At 44.6% G+C, this 22,025-nt stretch overlaps 1 protein-coding gene across 1 annotated transcript in view; it reads left to right on the forward strand.

The window, feature by feature from the left end:
- The window catches only part of FRMPD4 (FERM and PDZ domain containing 4), a 560,598-nt gene extending 541,307 nt beyond the window's left edge, over positions 1–19,291 (forward strand). The window contains exons 11-17 of the mRNA XM_055337432.1: positions 670–796; positions 3,053–3,142; positions 3,707–3,889; positions 6,027–6,165; positions 10,914–11,978; positions 12,439–13,728; positions 15,363–19,291. Coding sequence (XP_055193407.1) covers positions 670–796; positions 3,053–3,142; positions 3,707–3,889; positions 6,027–6,165; positions 10,914–11,978; positions 12,439–13,728; positions 15,363–16,690 — 4,222 coding nt within the window. The 3' untranslated portion in view covers positions 16,691–19,291. The remainder of the gene's footprint in view (positions 1–669; positions 797–3,052; positions 3,143–3,706; positions 3,890–6,026; positions 6,166–10,913; positions 11,979–12,438; positions 13,729–15,362) is intronic.
- Positions 19,292–22,025: the final 2,734 nt, after the last annotated feature.

The raw sequence follows: 22,025 nt of genomic DNA on the forward strand, positions 1-22,025 counted from the left end.
CACCTGTCGGGAATGTGGCGCCTCCCCACCAGTACCACACACACTTAAGGGTCACGACCCCCACCCCGTCACCACACCAGCCGCGCTCCTGGCGTGCACACACGCACCCAGCAAGAGCTGTTGCCTGAAGGAGCTAGATGGACATCATGTGGCCGGCGGAGAAGTGTGTGTTTGTAGTGAAGTAGCCACTGGGGGCGGGGGGGGGGCAGGAGAGGGAAGAGCATCTGGTCTGGGCCATGAAGGAGTTGGCATAGGCCCTTCTAGTGAAGAGAGAGACAGTGTGGGGGACGGGGAGTAGTAACAGTGGCAGTAAACAAAGGAACCGGCAGAAATGGTGTTGGAAATACATACTCGGGTATGTGAATGAATTCAGTGAGACTCCAGCCTTCCAAGAGGGTTGGACAAATGGTCTCCATTCCCACTGGTCCCCAAGGCATTCTCTCTGGAGAGGGAAGGCTATGTTTCCTTTAAGGTGCAAACAGCTGTATTCCTAATCAGCTAGTATGTTCCCCGAGCGTAAATTCAAAGTTGCTTCCCTAATTGGGGCCCCAGCTCCATTTCCCGACTTGCTCGGAGTTCGTTTGTTCCCACAAACATCAGAGTGCCATCTTGTCTTAGATAACTAATCATCACAAGAACGTGAAATTAAAGATATGCTCTTTATTGCAGAAAAGAATGGGGATTAGAGACTTTTCTTCCCTCTGCTGTGCTGCAAAGCATGAAAGAGAAGAACATAAAGAAAGCACTTTCACACCTTGTCAAAGCAAATCAAAACTTGGTACCACCGGGTAAAAAGGTATCACATTTGCATCTTAATGGAAAATGGATTTTAAAGAGCCGGGCTTGCATGCATTTCTAAAAATGTTTAAAATTAGCTCGTGAATAAAATATTTTCAGAGGCAGGAACACCGCATAACCCCCGCCCCCACCCCTTTTCTTCCCTATTAACCTGTTTCTAAGGCTAATGAAAAGTAGGTGTTTTGTGGAGACTTCTTTCTTTCTTGTAAGCTATGGACTCCTTGTTGTACGGAGTGTGTGTGTGTGTGTTCACATGTGCGTGCAAGAGAACCTTGCATAGCCACTGAGATCTTGTGATTAGAGAACAGAATTGCAAGACGACTGCGCATTTCCATCGTGCTCTTGCTTACGGCTCAGACTGTCTTAAAAGCACAGCAGCCAGCAAGGGGCCTTGCAGACCAGATACCTCATTATTTAAACCGGGGTTTCCCTACGTCCCCACTGTTGACATTTGGAATCATTGTTTGCTGGCGGAGGGAGGCGGTCTTGTGCATTGTGTGGTATTTAGCAGCATCCCTGGTCTCTACCTACAAGATGCCCTCCATCACGACGTGGAAAACGTCTTTAGACATTGCCAAATGTGCCCTGGGGAGCAAAATCACCCCCGGTTGACAACCACTGAATTAAATCTTACTTCTGAAAGGAAGATAAAATTATTTCTGCCATTCACCACCATTAGTGTTAAAATCTCCCTTATTTTTTTGTTTTTTATCAGAAGACACAGAAAGGGCATTTTAAAACTTTGTTGGTCAGAATAGAGAGTTATGTTTATAGGCAATAAAAAGCAAAGGGCTTCAAGAACCAGAAAGAGGACCCTAAAAAAGACAGGACCTATAAAATTGGAAGCAGTGTTACAACCCGAGAACACTTAACAATTGATATTGGCCATAGAGACTTGGGTGGCTCTAATACAAATCACTGTTTATGTGGGCAATTCTTTGGTCTTGGTATTGGATTATAAGTCATTTTTACTGGCTAAAACATACTTATTGCTATTCCCTCCTCACCCCATGGCTTTTTAAAAAGTAAAATCAGCTTCGACACACTCCAGCCACTGTTGCCTTACTTCCTCATTTCTGAAAGCATTCAGCTCACAGAAATCTAGCAGGACATCAGGGATGAAGATTTTGTAGGGGCGCCTGGCTGGCTGGCTCAGTTGGTAGAATGAGCAGCTCTTGACCACGCAGTCTTGATTTCAAGCCCCGTGTTGGGTGTAAAGATTACTTAAATAAGTAAACTTTTTTTTTAAAAAAGATTTTTTTTAAAAAAAAATTTCGGTTCTGATTTGCCCAAAGCTAATTTCTTTTGATTGGCCCAATAGGATTTTTTACAAGTGTGGCCCACTGGATTTGGTTAACTGTTCTAGGATTGATCGATCGATCATCGATCATTGTTTTTCTATAAAGGTCAGTTTTTCTACCCAAGAGTGAGTGGTTTGCTTTCAAATCAATTTGCAAAGTGCTTTGGGTTTTCGAAAGAAGTAGGATGGCCCAACAGTGCTGGCTACCAATGACATAAAGGGTAGTGCATTTGGGTATAGTTAACAATCAAGTACTTGTTTTGTGACGTGGGAATCTCCATTTTTGAGTCTTTCGAAAGATACATCTCACCTGGATAAAATTTTATGTTTTATATCCTTTACGAAACTCAGTAGATCCTTGAGTTGAACTAATCAAATAGGGACTTCTGGCAAGTCCCAACATTTCTACAATGATTGGAGCACAGAAAGCTCATTTTCCCTGAAAACATGCCAAGGCTGGAGGAAACTTGAGATTAGCGTGATGAGCCTATTTCACAGGCTGTATGTAGATGGCAGGTGTGTGTTCAAAACGGCTCCCACGAACTCTGTGTATAGGTGAGTCTCCTGTACACAACCCGCTTCGTCCCTACCTGCGATTGGAAAGCACCACTCAACTCTTGGGGGTCTCCAGTGAGCAGACATTTCAGTGGAATATCTTACCATCTTGTCTCTTTTGTTGAGTGCCCCGGCCCAGTGGTTCCATGTTTATGACCTCCCCCGCCAGGCTTTTCCCCCCAAATAAAAAAAGGTTTTAATCTGGATGTCTTGTTGCAACCCTTTATCACGAACCCAAATACATAGCAGTTTACCCTCACTCGTCATGAAGAGTCCTTGTCACACCCCTTCTGTTGGCAGTGAGAGCATCCCGGTTCGCCCCTGTGGTTAGCTGGTCTCCAGCAGAAACCACACCATACCCACTGGAATTAACACCTGAGGTTTCTTTTCTCTCCTCAGCTCTCTGCACTGCAAGCCAAGGTCCATTATCTCAAGTTCCTCAGTGACCTTCGACTGTACGGGGGTCGTGTGTTCAAGGCAACATTAGTGGTAATTGCTTTTTCTTGCTTTCTCTTGGAAGCCACGGAAGCCTGCAAAATGTCACTGCCATAGGCTGTCTTGAATGAGCTGCCTTTGATGACAAAAGCAAATCAGCTGTGAATCTTTTCCAGCCTTCATTTCTAATCGGCTGCACCCCAGTCTGGAAATATCAGAAGAAATGTTAAACTAGATAACACCACTGCAGAATGCCCTAGAAAAAGAAATATGAAGAACCGAGAGAGTTGATGCGCTCTTACAATGGCCTTCTTTTAAATCATTGGGCCAGAAGTTGCTTTCATATTAAAAGAGGGGAAAAAAAATCCTCATTTCTAAAAGTGTCTCATGATTATGAATCTATGTGCTCTGATAACATTTACTCTCTACATTATTCCTAATTTATCGGGGCCTCGATGCAATCATGATGTCTGGTTCTTCTAATTGGGTGATTTAGCACAATATGATCGAGAAACACTTCCTAAAGAAAATGTGATCTTGTAAGAATAGGCTCTCAGGTTCAACTCTGCATGGTGTTTTGGAGGTCGAGGATTTTTATACTTTGTCAACGTCTCTCAGCAGGCGGAAAAGCGCTCAGAAGTGACTCTCCTGGTTGGGCCCCGATATGGCATAAGCCACGTCATAAACACCAAAACCAATCTGGTGGCTCTTTTAGCTGACTTCAGCCACGTCAACAGGATTGAGATGTTTACGGAGGAGGACAGCCTGGTGCGGGTGGAGCTCCATGTGCTGGATGTAAAGGTAAATTCTTCAGGTGCTGACACAGGGCCTTGATCTGAATACCACATTTGTGATAACACCGCCAATATTTACAAAGTGGTCAAAATTTCAACGTGGGCAGAGGATCAGAAATGTGACGAGGTACAGAAAACATCCACCCAACCTAGGCCTGATGGCTCCAGTCCTCCCTAAGGAGCAGTGACAAGTTGCTCAAAGTCTTCATCTATACATGAGAAAGCAAACCAGTTCGTTTCTGAGGTTCCTTGTAGCTCCCGAGTGCATGAATCAGAGAGGAGGCGGGGGATATTTTTCCCTGCTAACCTTCTAGAATATTCATGTCCAGAGAGTCAGGGAGATTTTCCCCAACTCTGTTAAGAACTCCCATTCCCTTTTGTGAGATCCAGCCCATATGTGTTTATTCTTTGGGAAAAGCTGAGGACTTGAGTCAGTCTGTCTTTTTGTGCTACAGCAATTAGAACCGACCGAACATCTGGCCCCTGTGAATGTCACGGCCATTCCATTGAAAACAACAATCTGAGATGGTCCTCAAAGGGCAGAACTCTACTCCCAAAACAGAAGTTGACAGGAAATTATCCAGGTCCCCTGGGCCTACCTTCTTACCCCAGTAGTAGATGAGTCATTGGATTTTGGCCATGGTAACATATCTCTGCTTCCATGGAAAAAAAGGAAGCCATGTCAACCAAGAGGAATGCTCTGAGAACAGGCGAGGGTTCTGTCTACATAGCAAATCCAAAAGCCTCTGTGTGCTCTGCAGTGGGATGAAGTGACCGTGGAAGGGAGAGTATGGAGCTCAGACATGGTGGCCATGGTTCATGGCATTTCGTGGGCTGAATCCAGGGGCTCTGGTTGAACTTCATGGCAGTGAAAGTGCTAGAATAGATTCAGAATGCCTGGCCCACTCCATGAGCAAAGATGCTAAGAAGAATGGCCCCCTCATAGAAACAGTAGGGAAGAGCGTGGATTGGATGCAGCCATCACACACCTGATAACGGGATAGTTCAGCCCAACAGAAGTAGGTGGCATGACCCAATTGGTGGTTTCCTGCTTACATGAAAGAATTGTGGGATCCTTTGAGGGGAGACCTCAATTGAAATAGAAAGAAAAGGCAGTTTATTAAGTAGTGTGAGACTTTGGGTGGGAAGTTAGATTCCACTAGCCAGGGCCATCAAACGTGGCAACGGTCCCATACCTGGGAGTGAAAGCAAGAGCTGGTCACCTCGACGTTTCTGTCCCTCTCTGCTTTCATGTTGCTCCTTTATTCCTCTGTCAAGTTCTCTCTCTCTCTCTCTCTCTCTTCTCTCTCTCTCTCTCTGTCTCTCTCTCTCTCAACAAGAACATACCAGCCAGTCCACCCTTCCTAATTCAAGGAGAATAATTGCTTCAACTAAACACTTCCTTCCCCATATGCCCAAGACTTGTCTCCAATCCTATGATAACCTCATTGTTTCCAGAAAGCTATAGCAAGGCCTTTTCTCAACTCCCATCTGTTTTGCTCTCCTGTGAATTTACAACGTCTTTTGCGAGCATCCTTTTCCTGGATCTTTTTGACACTTTTCATTCCATTTTAGACATAATTTTCACTTGAAGTTTTACTTCTTTTCAACACTAATTTTCACTATGAACCCAAACTTAATCTTCCTGTGATTATTCAGATCCCAGGTTCACATTTGGTAACTATCACTTTTTTTTAAGATTTTATTTACTTATTCATGAGAGAGAGAGAGAGAGAGAGAGGCAGAGACACAGGTGGAGGGAGAAGCAGGCTCCATGCAGGGAGCCCAACATGGGACTCAATCCCGGAACCCTGGGATCACGCCCTGGGCCGAAGGCATGCACCAAACTGCTGAGCCACCCAGGCGTCCCTGTCACTTTTTTAAAATGTTAACTATTTGGGGTAAAACCAATGTTATCTTTTTCTCCCATTCCAATATTACTTGGGAAGATTCAAAATGTCTACGCTTTCAAGATGGCGTCACCTAAACGTTTTTCAGCAAGGCTCTCGGTGTTACTTCCGACCTTTTGGTCCAATGAAATGGTTGCTCAGTAACTTTCTTTGTTATATTTCATAAGCACAAACTTACCTGAGGGAGCTTGTTAAGGAGGGATGGCTTTAACCAAACTATTCTCTTTTGCGCAGCCCATCACACTGCTGATGGAATCATCAGATGCCATGAACCTGGCCTGCTTAACTGCTGGCTACTACCGGCTCCTTGTGGATTCCAGGAGGTCAATATTTAACATGGCCAACAAGAAAAATACAGGAACCCAGGAAACAGGTATTCTCTTCCTAAACTCACAACACACCGACCCCTCCCTTCCCCATCCCCTGTCACCTAAATGTGACAACAATAAGGACGTTTCTTGAAAAGTTAAAATTGTGCTCATTCAAAAGTCTTATATCCAAATTTAAGACAAAAGCCTTCAAATAATTCTGATGTGGGCTTTTTTTTTTTTAGTGAAAATATTCATTTTTCCCCCATCCTATTTTACTCATCACTTGGAAATGCTGGAGAACGTGTTTCAAAGGGAGTGATTTTCCTATTCTGAAGACAGTAAGCATCAGTCTTTATGACTGAGTTTTTACTGCCTCACTCTTGCAGAGGTCAGGATGCAGAGAGCCAATGATGGAATGCACAATAGAAGTTGTGAACCCCCACCTTCAGGGCTGCTCCCTCCTTAAGGAGCCCTAGACCCAGATATCTGGACACCTCCTCCTACATCAGACTTCCAGCCGGGGTTCTGGGAGCTCTGAAACCAACTGGAGGACTTGGGTCTCACCCAGCACTTGGACTTGGGCCTCTAGAAGGAACCCCAGCAGCCATCTTAGCTCTGTAGCGGGAGCATCGAGATGGCAAAGACATCCAACAGGTTCAGTCACTTGACAAGACAGGATAGCTCACAAGTGATGACAAGGAGGGCTGTGGTGTTAACAGCTTCTTTGAGAGTGGGTGGTTTTCATTCACTTTAGAATTTTGTTCTTTAGTGTTTGACTCTTTACTTCCATCTACAGTGAACACTCAGCAAACGTGGCTGATGGACGAACAGACACTAGCCCTCAAGCCAGAGCTGCTGACCCACTGGGGTTCCATAATCAGAGTTTCTCTTAAAAGAAAGGGAAAGCCTTAAGAACCAATCCCATTGCCACTATTTCTGAAAGGGACGGGGGGGAGAAAGAAAAATCCTCTCACTTTCGGACTTAGGAGAAAACAGAAATCATTATTCCATAAATATCTTGTTATTTGCAGAGAGACACACACAACCCGGCAGACTTGCACAGTTTATGATGATGGCTAGTTAGGGGGAAGCAGTTGGTCACAAGAAGAAGGGAAGCCAAGAGAAAACGAGGGAGTGGCCAAGGCATGCCAGAAGGCAACTCTGAATTATAACTAGATGTGGTCCAGCCCCACCTGGAAGTAGCTTTTTAAAATTTCTCTAAGTTTGGGTTTCTTCATTTGTAAAATTGGGATTAAGAAGTTAGCTTGCAACAAAAGGGTTCGGAAGGAACTTGCGTACGACACCTAAAAGGATGCCCGATACTTCTTTCAACAAGTGGCAGGGAAGCAGGAGTTGGAGAACTTGAGGAAGAAAGTGATAGAAACGGAGAAGGGAAGGGAAGACAGATGGGAGGCAAAGAAGGACCCTGAGACACGCAAGTGATCAAAGATAAACAGGGAAGGAACAAAATGGTGGTGGCGAGTGTGCACTGGCTCTGGTGGTGAACATTTGTACGAGCAGTTGTTTTCCCTGAGCTAGGAGATTTCAAGCAACTTCGCGCTGGCCCGGAAAATTCCAAAGGTCAGTTCTGCGATGCAACATAGTCCTTTCGCATTGGAAAACCAGTTTTTGGCTATCTATCTTCAAATCTTGAATTTTATCTTGAAAATAAAACCTTTCTTCCCCTAGACTGTTGAGATTGTAGAGGTGCGTGAAGAAATTGCAACCTACCATGTCAAAAACAGTCACGGTAATAAGGGGCCTCCATTCTGTCCAGTAGATGGTGACTCACAGTGTAATGTTTAATCAGATTTCGAGGGGCAAAAGCTATTATCTCCACGGGGAAAGAATGGAACCTCAGCCTTTCAGTAGTTTCTCCCAGTTCTACACTGAGAATGAGGGTGAGGGCATGTGCTCCGGGTATCTCTCCCCACCAGGGGGTGTGGGGAATGCGCGTGTAAGCAGGGGGTTAGGGGTGGTGAGAGAGAGAGAGCCGACAAGCTCCAAAGAGCAAGCACCTGGTTGACCCGAGCTGAGCAGCAGCCAGGGGCTTAGCATCCTCTCATGGTTGCAAGTTCCCTCTCCTCTTCAGAAACACCCCCCCACCCCCACCCGAGACCCAAGAAGTGTAGAGAATAAAGTCTGTTTAGACCAATTCATCCGTGGTCCACACTGTCCTCCCACTCTGCGGGAAATGGGGCCAGTTCCTAACCCACTTCCTTCTGTGGCTCTAAAATCATTCCAAAAGCTAAGTCAGTACACCCTTCTAGAAGGAAGCCAAGATTGAGTATGTATTTTCTTCTTGTCTCAAATTGATCAGAGACCTGAGTCAAGATCTTTGATAAGGAACAGCAAGCCCCCATTTCTTCCCTATCTTGAAAATTAACCTTCGGATACTTTCAAAATCCCTGAACCCGCCTATCTGTGCACCTCTGAGCATTAGGAGGAGCCGAGTAAGTATCTATCAAGCTGTTTTAGCCTGCTGATCTGTCCCGCTTTCATGTTGTTCTAAACCAGAAGTCGTCAAACTATGATTCATGGATCAAATCTTGCTCTTGTAAATAAGGTTTTATTGGTACTCAGCCAAGCACACTGTATTTGTTTCCTGGGTCTGCTGTGACAGGTTATTACAAACCCTGGGGGGACCCCTGGGTGGTTCAGTGGTTTAGCACCTGCCTTCGCCCCAGGGCGTGATCCTGGAGTCCCAAGATCGAGTCCCCCATTGGGCTCCCTGCATGGAGCCTGCTTCTCCCTCTGCCTCTCTCTCTCTCTCTCTCTCTCTCTCTCTCTCTCTCTCATGAATAAATAAATAAAATCTTAAAAAAGAAAAAGTCTACCATGATAGGAACTTACTGTCTCACAGTTTTGGTGGCCACAGGTCTGACATCTAGGCAGCAGCAGGGCCGTACCCCCTCCAAAGGCTCAAGGGGAGAATGTTTTCTTGCCTCTTCCAACTTCCAGGGGCTGCCAGCATTCCTTGTGTCTGCATAAGTCCGGTCTCTGCATCCATCTTCCATGGCCTTCCTTGCTTTTCTGTGGGGCCCAAATCTCCCTCTGCTTTCCTCCTATGACAGTCACCGTTGGATTTAAGGCCCACGCAGATAATCCAGATGAACTCACCTCAAGATCCATAACTGAATGATACTTGCAAAGGCTCTTTTTTCAAATAAGGTCATATTCACAGAGTGGACATATCTTTTGACGAGGCCACCATTCACCCCACTCATGCATTCGTGGATGTCTCACCCACGGCTACTTTCCTGTTACAACAGCAGAGTTGAGTGGTTGCTCAACTGAGCAGTTGGCCCACAAGACCTACAATGTCTGCTCTCTAGCCCTCCCTTTACAGGAGAAGTTTGCCAACCACCAGTTTAAACCCAGAGCTCCGTCACAACTTTGCTAAACGACTCTTCCTCCCCTAGCAATTCAGCCTCCTGACATACACGAACGTGTGCGTGCTCACACCCAGCCCTGCACGCAGTCGGTCGTAATCGAAATTGTTCACAAAATAGTGCTGACCCCCCCCCCAGTATACTTATTGTAAGGTAACATGTAAATATGTTCTTGTGTAGCTCAGTGTCTTCAAAATTATTTCTTTACTTGCTCTTCTTGAAAACATGTGCATTTAGCAAAAGGACTTGGAACAACATTCAGCGTTGAGTTCAATGCGTACAACTTGGAGCAGAAACATCTTCAGTAAAACTGACTTTTCTCCCCGTATGTCTTGCACATCTGATGTCAGCATTATCCAAACCTAGGCCAGGGAGCAATCGGAGGGCACTAATGGGAGAATATGTGGCCCTAACATGTCCTCAGAATGTTTCCTCTGCAATCTACAAAGCACTATTGACAGAATGACGCACTGTTTTGTCTTGTTAAATATCAGAGCAGAGTCTCCACATCAAAATTCCCTGCTGGAAGACCCTTGAGGAAGAAAGAAAACAGTGATTTTTAAATTAGGGTTTTGCAATTTTAATTCATGAGGAACATCAAACAGATCTTCAGGATCTCATGATACAAATAAAAATCGAAATTAGCCAAACTGTTAACTATGCTTAGAAATAGAAAAGAGAAAAAAATGGCAGAGAGAAGTACGTTACCTGTGATACGCTCCACCGGATGCATCATACATGTGTGTGCACGTGCACACAAACAGGCGTGCATGCTGACATTTATACGTGAATATATTAACACCTACTAGGATGTAAAAAGGCTAAAGATAAGAGGTTTCTGTGCCATCATTACAACATGATTATGTTTTTATTTATGTATATACTAGATTATTTCTATTATGACATTATCATTACAATGTTTCCTAAAATCTGTGGTGGAAGTACGAGGTTCCTTGACTTTCTTCTACCTCAATGAGGAAAAAAGTCCAACATCTCCCTCAGCAAAGTGGTAAATGTTAGATCTCGCTTTACCAAGAAGGGGGGAATCTATTTTCTGGAATGACAGCCGATTGGACTGCGGCCTTTAAGGAATTTTAGAGGCATGTCATCTATTCACATTCGTAGACGTAGATGAGATCTTCTAATAACAGAACCAGGGGTCAGATGGAGATAAGGGGTAGTTCCCTGTACTCAGATGGTGTTGTCCTTTATGGAATAGCAATTATATTTTGTGCGGGATGTATTTTGTTAGGGTCAGTTCACCTTAACCAAGAAATCCTGACACCTGAAGCCTCAACCGACCAGTACCATATCCGGAAAGCTGCATGACTGTATTTACAGAAGTGACGCTACCAGCCTTTAAATTAAGAAACCAGGCCTCAGAGTAACATTGTCTTTGCATGATTCTTTCTCCTTAGGAGCTGAAAATAAAGGAAAGCATAACCTCCTTGGCCCAGATTGGAACTGTATCCCCCAGATGACCACCTTTATCGGCGAAGGGGAGCAAGAAGCCCAGATAACATACATCGATTCAAAACAGAAGACGGTTGATATTTCGGATGGCACCTTGTGTCCCAAAGACCACCGGCACCTGTACCTAGACAACACCTATAATCCAGATGAACTCAACCAGCCGCTGACCCAGCCGGGAGATGCCGCGTGTGAGGCCGACTATAGAAGTCTGGCACAGCGGTCCCTGTTGACCCTCTCGGGACCAGAAACTCTCAAGAAAGCACAGGAGTCTCCGAGAGGAGCCAAAGTGTCCTTTATTTTCGGAGATCTCGCCTTGGATGATGGTCTTAATCCCCCGACTCTCGGCTACGAGAGACTATTGGAGGAGAGCCCAGAACTGCTGGAGAAGCAGAGGAATCTCTACATCAGCAGTGCCAATGACATGAAGGGCCTGGATCTCACTCCCGACGCAGAGAGCATCCAGTTTGTGGCAAATTCTGTTTACGCAAACATAGGTGATGTCAAAAACTTTGAGGCCGCTGAGGGGATAGAGGAGCCCCTCCTGCACGACATCTGTTACGCAGAAAACACTGACGACGCAGAGGACGAGGACGAAGTGAGCTGTGAGGAGGACCTCGTGGTGGGGGAGATGAACCAGCCAGCCATCCTCAACCTGTCTGGCTCGAGCGATGACATCATCGACCTCACATCCCTGCCCCCTCCAGAAGGGGATGACAATGAGGATGACTTCCTGTTGCGTTCCCTGAACATGGCCATCGCCGCACCCCCACCTGGCTTTCGAGATAGTTCAGACGAGGAGGACTCTCAGAGCCAGGCAGCGTCCTTCCTTGAGGATAAGGAGCCGGGCCGAAGTCTGCAAAATGATGAGATCCCCGTGTCCCTCATTGACGCTGTGCCCACCAGCGCCGAGGGGAAGTGTGAGAAGGGGCTGGATAGCACTGTGGTTTCCACGCTGGAAGCTCTAGAAGCTCTGTCCGTGTCAGAAGAACAGCAGACCAGTGACAATTCAGGTTCTTTCACGATTGTTACATTTATTCAGTGATAACCATGCATTCCATCCTCTCAAGCCATTTACCCTTGGAGCCCTGTTAATGTGCTGTTGCCCATTTCACGCATGTCCCGTTTCATGAGTGTGCTGAAGCTACCGTCATGCGGTATTTTTTTTCCTTTTTTTTTTTCTTGTGTATGTGGTTTCCTTTGTTTTCGTTTTGTTTTTTGGTTTTTTGTGTTTTTTTTTAAATATGTGGCACGTATTTTTCCCCATTTCTGGAACAGTTGTGCAATAAACTGAGAGTCCTTGCTGAAAAGGGAAAAACTTGGTTTTTTGTTGTTGTTGTTGGCTTTTGGGTTTTTTTGTTTTGTTTTGGTTTGGTTTTTGGTTTTTTGATAATAACGAGTCCCGTCTTCTTACATGTCTCCTAGTGCCTCTGATGCATCCATTAATCGGTTCTTGTTTTTTGCGGCATGCAGGTGTAGCCATCTTGCGGGCTTATAGTCCCGAGTCTTCGTCAGACTCGGGCAATGAGACTAACTCTTCTGAAATGACTGAGAACTCTGAACTGGCCACCGCGCAGAAGCAGTCAGAGAGCCTCTCCCGCATGTTCTTGGCCACTCACGAAGGCTACCATCCCCTTGCGGAAGAGCAGACAGAGTTCCCCGCCTCCAAGGCCCCCGCGGGGGGCTTGCCTCCCAAGCCCCCTCACGGCCTGGCCGCCCGCCCCGTGACTGACCTCCCGCCCCCAGTCGTGCCTTCCAAGCAGATCCTGCACCCAGACCCCATGGAGATGGAGCCCGAGACCATGGAGACCAAGTCGGTCACTGACTATTTTAGCAAACTGCACATGGGGTCGGTGGTGTATTCCTGCACCAGCAAAAGGAAAAGCAAGCTGGCCGACGGGGAAGGGAAGGCGCCCCCTAGTGGGAACGTGCCAGGGAAAAAACAGCAGGGGACCAAATCAGCCGAGGCAGAGGAGGAAGCCAAAGGTAAATTCCGTACCGTGTCCTCACGGGACAGCCAACACCTCAGCACTTTTAACCTGGAAAGAACTGCCTTTCGCAAGGACAGCCAAAGATGGTACGTGGCCACCGAGGGGGCGGTGGCCGACAAAAGTGGGCTGGAAGCAGCGACGGGGATACCGTTCCCCAGAGCTCCCGGACTGGGGCCCAGGGAGGCGGAAGAGAAGGACGAAGGGGCTCCCGACGGAGAAGCCGGTGACGTTTCAGCACTTGGCCAACGGGACCACTTCTTAACTGACGTGACCTGTGTATCTTCAGCCAAAGACTTAGATAACCCAGAGGATACCGACCCGTCTACCTGTGACCATCCTTCCAAGCTTCCGGAGGCTGAAGAGAGCGTGGCCCGCCTCTGTGACTACCACTTGGCCAAGCGGATGTCATCGTTACAAAGCGAGTGCCATTTTTCTCTGCAGAGCTCTCAAGGCTCTTCGGTGGACGCGGGCTGCGGCACAGGCAGCAGCAGCAGCACCTGTGCCACGCCTGTGGAGTCCCCCCTATGCCCCGCCATGGGGAAGCACCTGATTCCTGAGACTTCAGGGAAAGGCATGAGTTACATTCCCGCGGAGGAGAGAGCCACCGGGCTCCCCAGCCATGGAGCCACCTTTAAGGAATTGCACCCCCAGACAGAAGGCATGTGTCCACGGATGGCAGTGCCCGCTCTGCACACAGCTATTAATGCAGAACCCCTGTTTGGCACTTTGAGAGATGGATGTCATCGACTCCCCAAGATTAAGGAAACCACAGGTACAGCAATGATGGATTTAGTGCTTTGCCTTGCCCACCAGAAGCGTGTAACCCGGATTGACAACAAACCCCAAAGTAGAAAGTCAGGAAGAAAAGTAGAAGTTAGAATTTTGGTAGGGGCAGCAGAACTATGGCCAGATTAAGTATCGATCAGCGATCCCCCAGTGTCTGAGCAGACACTGACATTTCTAGATCTGTAACAATAGTGGAGATGGCATCTGCTCTTCAGAACCTTGCTCTGTGCTTGCTTCCAAAATTTGGTGGAGCGACACTTTTTTTTTCTAAAAATGTAGATTTTTAGCCATGCTCAGGGTGACTCTTAGTTACAGGATGGTGTCATGTAGCGTCACAAGAGTTTGATTTCCTCCTCAAGACCTCAAATTTCTATTTTTGCCATTTCATTATTGAGAGTCAAGAAGGGATAATAGAGCAGGGTAGCAGGGAGATGGAAGGGGGTGGGGAAGATCGTTTGCCTTTCAGCAATACTTAATATCCCTCCCTACTCCGTAAGACTCTCTTAGAGACATGTCCTGAAGTATCTGGTACACCTCGGTGTCAGGAAGGCTTTGGGGGTATGCGTGATGAGCTGCTTTATTTTCCCCCAAATAATAAAATATAGGCATAGGTAGAAACAAGAACACAACCACCTCTGTGCCCATCTTCACCATCCTACCACCCAGTGGGCACATATTTCTCTCACCAATCCACTCGGCCAGCCATCACGTGGCCAAAACAGATGTTCTTTCCTACTCTCAGATATCAAAGTATATCCATAACATCTCTTCCAGACTAGGTCAGTAGATGTTAGTGAGATCTTGCATAGGTTCATTTCCATTCCTGCCCTTTTAAGACGATCTACTTTCACAAAACCCACCACTGGCATCACCTGCCTCGGGAAACCTGCCTATGAATATTCCCTAACTCCTCACTCAACTAGTGTCTTGACCTCTAACTGGAGCACGCTGTTTAATCTTTCATGGCTCATGAAGAGCTATCACCTAATTTCCCTCTTCCCACAAAAATTCCATGAGATGGAAATATTTTCTTCACGTGACAACTTTTTTGCAAAAAGTTGAGCAACTCGCCCAGGGTCTCCTCTTCAAACCCCATACCAGGCAGTCCTCTTGGGGTCCTCTTGAAAAACTGACCTTATTTACTTTGCCTTAATTAGACCACTTAAGAAAAAAAAAAAAGGTAACTGATGCCAGGACTAACCTAACGCCCTTGAAATGAAACTCAAATGTCATAAATATTTTGAATAGCCGAGATCTAGGATGTGTGTTTTCTAATTACATGTCTAAACACTGATAGATAAATACCGGGGGTCAGACAAGTTGTGAAGTGCCACAGTCTCTGCAAATAATTGTGATTTCTAGCCAATTCAAAATAAATCCATAGTTTCAAAACAAATAAATCCATAGTTTCAGAAATAACAGCTACCCAATATTTCTTGAAATGGAAATCTTATGAGATCTCAGGAGGCAGTCTTTGAAAAGGAGGGTGACCCTGACAAATGGCAGCTCTTCTAGAGTACATCCTCGGGAAGTGACAGCCAACACCTAGAGAGTCAGTGAAAATGACCACCCATGAGATGCTTAACGATTCTCTCTGTTTTTCTGCTACCCCTAGTGTAGCTTTGACAGAGCCTGGGAAGGAGAGACAAGGAGGCATGCCTTCAGCTTGGTCTCAACATCCTGAAGCTGATCCCATCCTGCTACCATCAAACATTCACTCGGAATCAAAGGTGCCAATTCCAAATCAAGACCCTAATGATTTCTCCCAAGCAAATCTGGCATACGGAGAGGCTGTGAACTGGCGGCCACTGGATCTGAGAGGGGGGAGCCTCGGGACACCCCCCAGCCAGAAGGCTCTGCGGCGTAGCAGCAGTATCCTCTCGGGATCTGTGGGTTTGGAGACCTTCCAAGAGAGAACCAAGGGTGCGGTCAGCTTAAAGTGTCCGGGAATCACAGAAGCACCGGAGGCCAGTTCGGAAAGGCGAGCAGAACTCCCCCTGGGAAAGAAGCTCACCAAAAGTTTTTCCCAAAGCTCGATGTTCTTTAGCTCCGAGGGAAAAGTTCACAAGAGGTCCCCGGTGGCTCACAAAGACTCCAAGCTGTACAGGACATTACCCTTGCGCAAGCTGGAAGGCAGCAACTGGAGATGCCGGGGACCTTTCAGCTACTGCTTCCTGAACCGAGGGCAGGATGAAGATGGAGATGAGGATGAAGAGGAGGGAGAGGCCACGCGCCAGGTCTCTTGCCTCTTTCGGCCACAGATGATGACTCAAGCCACGCCAGAACCAATCAGCCCACCTCCGGCTGTTGGGATTCAGAAGCAAGGAGGGGAGCTGTCCAGGGGGTCAGTGCTGAAGGTCTGGGCAGAAGACCTGAGTGGCCCAGATGACGCGGACTTTAGCAACCTGGCCTTCGATGCCCGGATTGCAAGAATAAATGCCCTAAAAGAGAGCACATACGCAATGCCCGATGGGTTCCTCGCAGCCCAAAATGATGCCAATGAGCTGCTCTGCCTCGTAAGGGCGACAAAGGGGAAGAGGGAGGAGTCACGCCCTGAAGCATATGACCTTACGCTTTCTCAGTACAAGCAACTGTTGTCCATTGAGTCCAGACAGTTGGGAAGTGCCTGTAGGAAGCTGGCGATGGCCGAGAAAAGCCCAGAGGAGATGCTCCTAGCTATGACTTCCAGCTTTCAAGTGCTCTGTTGCCTAACGGAAGCTTGCATGCGATTAGTTAAAGTCGTGAACTCAGAAACACAGCGGCAGGAAATTGTAGCGAAGATCAATGAAGTGGTCATAAACTACATTTGTCTCCTGAAAGCTGCAGAGGCAGCCACTGGAAAGACCACTGGGGATCCTAATGTTGGACTCTCGGCGCGACATTCAACCACCATGGCCGCCCTCGTAAGCACACTAACACGTTCTCTCAAGATGCTTTTAAATAAATAAAGTATGAAAGTCACATCATAATCTACCTTTGCAAAGCCATACATGAACTTTTATTTACTTTATGTGTACGATGAACAGATGTCTCCTTTCTTCTCTCTGTATATTTTGTTATTTTATATAAAATAGGAGATAAAAGTCACATTGATGAAATGTTGAAATGTACTAATCAGAAGTATTCTGTTTATATTATACATATATATACATGTAAAAGAAATATACAAGAAAGTGATGACATTTGGCTATTTTTCATATAGTTGAAACTCCAGGTATATGATGTGAAGTTTTAAATTCTCCCGTGTTAGAGCAAAACAATGAATCCCATCCCCTTTCCCTCCAAATGGATACTTGGAGACCATATCATTCATACTTAGAAGTTAAAAAAGAGGGAGAGAGAGAGAGAGAGAGCGAGGGAGAGAGAGAGACAGAAAGAAATCACAGTGTATATAAAACAGTACTTATGTTTTAAAAATATGATTTTTAAGCATTGGAAATAGCAAAAGAGACATTTAAAATCCAGAAGCTATTATGAATTATTAGAGAATATATATAATAAATTAATTTTTTGCTCATAGTGTTTGGTTATCTGATGCTTTCTTCCAAGAATCCTACATAAAATTTAATTTTGGCTTCTGCCATTTGGGCTAGAGATGGTGTGGGGGTGGATTCGATTGTGTCAGTACGAATGCTCTTCATGATGTTTCTATAGTTCAAATACTTCCCAAATAGAAGAAGAGAGGTAATGATGCACAGGTTCCTAGGTAATACCTAGAGTTAGAGCTGATCTAACGACATAAAATGAAAGGAATGAATAATATCAAAATTAAATTGTTTGATGAAAGAGAGATCTCTTTTGATTAAATGTCAAAATATATAAACCAAAGACATCATCTTCCTCCCCACCCCGACTCAACCGTGAAACTTAGAATTCCATTAAGAGTGACAGAACATTTAGTGAAGTATTTGCAAAATTACAAAAAGCAACATTCAATGATCATCAAATAAGTGCAGATCCAGTCATGTAAAGCAGCCCAGACACCAGCCTGTGAGTCACAGCTCTCCGCACAGAGCTTCATGCATCACCTTTCTAGGGGCCAATGCTTCCAACCAAATTTGGAATTCCAGCCTGACGTTGGGACAGTTTCAAATCCAGAACGTTCCAGAAAAATCAGGGAGAGATGGCTCCTCTGATACGGAAGCCACGATAAACAAAGTATCTAGTAAAAGCTCTAATTTGGATTGGTAGAGAGAAATATGAAAGCTGAAGGAAACAAACAAGCAAGTGGTAAATTTGACCACTTTACGTGAAACTGATGGAATGCAAAGAAGTTTTCAGAACTGTCCTCTGTCGACAAATGTGTCTTTTGGTCAAAGCGAAAGGATGCAAACCGCAATTGTCAAATAAAATTGATATGTACATATGTACTTCATGGGTCATTTAGTGCTTAAGCTACACCTACTCCTGTTTGTGTAGACGGCTCCTTAAAAGATGACAGGAGTATGCCAGGTGCAAATACTTCATTTTTGTAGCCTACTGGGCAGGAGGCGGAACAGTCTATAGTTGCTATCTCATCAGTCATTCCATAGAGACTCCATCACAAAAGTCACACATATTTCTAGATGGTAGCAAACAAAAGGAGTTTAGGTGTGTGTTATTATAAATAATGTTTAAATAATACATTATTTTCTTATAATTATAAATATTGGTGTTTGATATTGATAAATATTAATGGTGTTTACTGTGGAAATTTTTGGTAAATATTCTGTGTACTAAAATGCTAACATTAATAGGATGTGTGTTCTATGTCAGACAATGTGCTAAACATATCACATATATTTAACCATCGCAACAATCTTATGGTTTGGACACTGTTGTTAATTCCCTATGGAGGCAATATGGTTTACTAGTTAAGGACATGGGGCCTGGGGTCAGAAACTTCTTGATTTAAATTTCGACTCTGCCATTTTCTACCCCCTTCATCTTGGGAAAGTTCATCAATTTTTTTTTTAAATCTCAATTTCCTTATAGTAAAATGGACATCTCTTTCCATAGGATTGTCATGACTTTTAAGTACAATCATGTGTGTGAAGGTTTTGCTGCAATACCTGGCAAAGTACATACTTACTTAATGTTAAGATGATTTCATCGTAGTCCCTACGGTAAATATCTTGCCCAAGATAATGTGTGGGGGATGTTTGCTTTGTATGCATATTGTCTCCTGCCTGTATGTGCAGGATGCATTATGTGTGTTGCATGTGTATAGAAGAAGTGTACAAGGAAGTGGTGACCCTTGTTCAAATCCTATCCCGTTAGATAGGACAGCTGCCCAGTCCATCCCAGTTCTTTGAGAGGCCTCAGTGAAGCAGGGGTCTTTCCAAACCATCTCCCATTACCTATGGGTGCTCCAGTATGTTTCTGTTTCTTATAAACAAACTCTTTAGTACTTAGAAAACCTCAAGAGCCCTCCCATTCACTACACATGGGGCTCCTAAGTGGGGTCCAGGTCCACTAGAGTGTAGGAAGAACATGTTAGAATGATCCTTGTGTTTATTTTTATCTAGCCTTTTTTATGTTTGTGTATGTTTTATAATGGCATAATAGTACGGTGGTATATGTACATCATTTTAAATAAATAAATCAATTAATAAGCATATGCCTGGTGCATGTATGCAAAAATCTTGTCGCAGATAAGGTTGCATTCACACAGGTTGAGAGACCACTGAACAAGAGAATAAAATTTCCTTGTACCTGAGGTCCTTTTTTTTTTTAAGATGTATTTATTTTAGAGAGAGGGGGAGAGCACATGTGGGTGGGGGGAGGGGGAGAGGGAGAGTGAAAGACCCCACTGAACACAGAGCCCGTTCCAGGGCTCCATGTCAGAACCCTGAGATCATAACCTGAGCTGAAACCAAGAGTCAGCCACACAACCAACTGTGCCACGCAGGCGCCCCCGTACTTGAGGTCCTTCATATTGAGTTCCCAGCCTGGTTTTCCGAGTGTACCACTATTAATCTTTCATTTTAAAACTTTGAAACATATACAGAAGTAGACACAATCATATAATGAATTCATCTGTACTTCTCACACACCAATTCATTTACTAAGAACTTCTTTAAAAGACAAGAACTTTTAAACAACCACAATGCCATTTTCACACTTTTAAAAATCAATCATTTCTTAATGTTATCAGGTAAATGTTACAGAAGTAAGTGATGAAGAAAGTGAAAATTCCTATAAACCCAAGCCCCATAGTCACTGTCACCAATGTAAGGCATCTGCTTTCAGCTTTATGTGTATATACTGATGTTAGTGTTATCATCTGGGTTTATGAGTTTAACATTTGACTCAGAATAGGTCTGACTGCATTTGCCTTTCTACCTGAGTCCCCATCCCAGCATATTTTATGTAAATAGATTGGCCAGAATATGATGGATGTGGAAAGAAGACTCAGATGAACCACCACCACACCATTAGGCATCTCGTAAAGACCAACAACTGGTGCAATTGCCTCAGACATTGAAATTAACACAGGCTGCCTAGGCCCAGCTGGAATCAGTCTAATCACAAAAGAAATTACTTTCCAGCAAAGAAAGACTAACAATAAATATTGGAATGCCCAGCACAGCAATGGATCAATTCCTTTTGCTATGAATTTCATCTTCCGTGATCATTCGTCTTAGGAAAGACAGGCTTCATTTGTTAATGTTCCTTTTTTATACATTTCCAAATGCCAGTTATCTTGTGAATGATACACCTGAGCTACTCAGGAAGTCACTCTAATTTATTTCTCCTGGATTACTCTTGGTTTGGCACTGGGAGAAGACCGCTCTCTTTGACTGGTTTACCATTCGTGATTTTGTTAACAGATTTTTAAATTGGAAAATGAGCAAATCAGCTATGTTCAGGTGATTCCTCTTCCAAATATTTAGAAATCTTCATAGGGATCAAAATACATACATATTACATTGTTTCTCCCTAACCGGACTTTGTCTCCACATTTTGGGGGGTGGAGGGGTGCATGGAGGTGGGAGGGTATTTGAGTAGCTCTGCGTGTGCGTGTGTGTGTGTGTGTGTGTGTGTGTGAGAGAGAGAGAGAGAGAGAGAGAGAGAGAGAGAGAGAGAGAGGAAGAGAGAGACTAGCTTTCAGTCCGACTTTATGGATTCCAGTGCTACTTTCCCCTGTGGCAGTCCAAAAACTGAGATAAAACATTTCTCTGTATAACATCCCAAATCTTCCTTTAAAGTTACATTGCAGAGATAGCTTCTCTGCTTTGAAAGATCAGAGTCAGAATCTAACCTTTTGAACTGAATTTATATTCATAGGAACTTGAACATCACTAAGTTGGATACTTTTTAATTATCTCCCTGTTCTCTGGCCTACTCCACTCATTTTTCAATTTCAAAGCCTGTGCATAGGAAATCCATGGAAGAACAATCCATGGCTTTATCAAGTGTTTCTGCTGCACAAAATAATGGAATGAGTTAAATCCTGGGTCACTGGGAGAAGGAGATAGCCAATTATCCCACGCTGCTTCGTTCACCCTTTCAACTTGAAATTAACCTGCTGCCTTCAGCTGCGCTTTCTCCAGTCTTTCCAATCCCATCTCAATTTTCTGCTACACATTAACCTCAAAGCATTGAGTTATTTGTGGGCTTGGGTTTTTTTTTTTTTTTTTTTGTTCTTTCTGTTAATTCTCATTTTCTACTCAACAGTCTGGACCAAAATCCTGTTTGCAGCATCATCATTCACAAATTAAGGCAGAATTAACTCTGGCAGTGGAGGTATGTGGGATTCGGGAAACTGAGCCTTCTTGCTAAGCTCCAATCAAGTAATAGTTCTGTTTTCACTTTGATTAGTACCCTTTGCATGTTTTGCCCTCTAAATGCTCTACGACTCCTTTCTGTCACCCACATAAAGAGGCAAGATGAGTCCATTCCTTCATTCCTCATCTGGGCAAACACTGTGCTAGGTGCTGGAGGTGGGATACAATGGTGAATGATTGACATAGTCCTTGCCAAAAATGCAGCACCCATGCTAGAATGAGTAATCACTTGTCATTCCTCAAGAAAGGAAGGGTTCAGAGTGAGTCAGCATTGCAGGCGGTCTTCACTTTGCATGGCATCGCAGCAGCACAAAGATGACCAAGCAAGCCAAAAATGTGCAAAATGATCTTAATAGTCAATGAGGAAAAAATTACAATGGTCCCAATATTTTTGTGAAAACATTACAATCTTACTGTCAATTATAAATGTATGGGGACATGAAAAATATACTAAAATGGGTATTTAGTACACAGTAATTGAAAATGTTAGAAAGTTCAAGAATTAAAATGAGCC

The sequence above is a fragment of the Nyctereutes procyonoides genome, unplaced genomic scaffold (assembly GCF_905146905.1).
Source record: "Nyctereutes procyonoides isolate TBG_1078 unplaced genomic scaffold, NYPRO_anot_genome, whole genome shotgun sequence".
In the NCBI taxonomy this organism is placed as follows: Eukaryota; Metazoa; Chordata; class Mammalia; order Carnivora; family Canidae; genus Nyctereutes; species Nyctereutes procyonoides.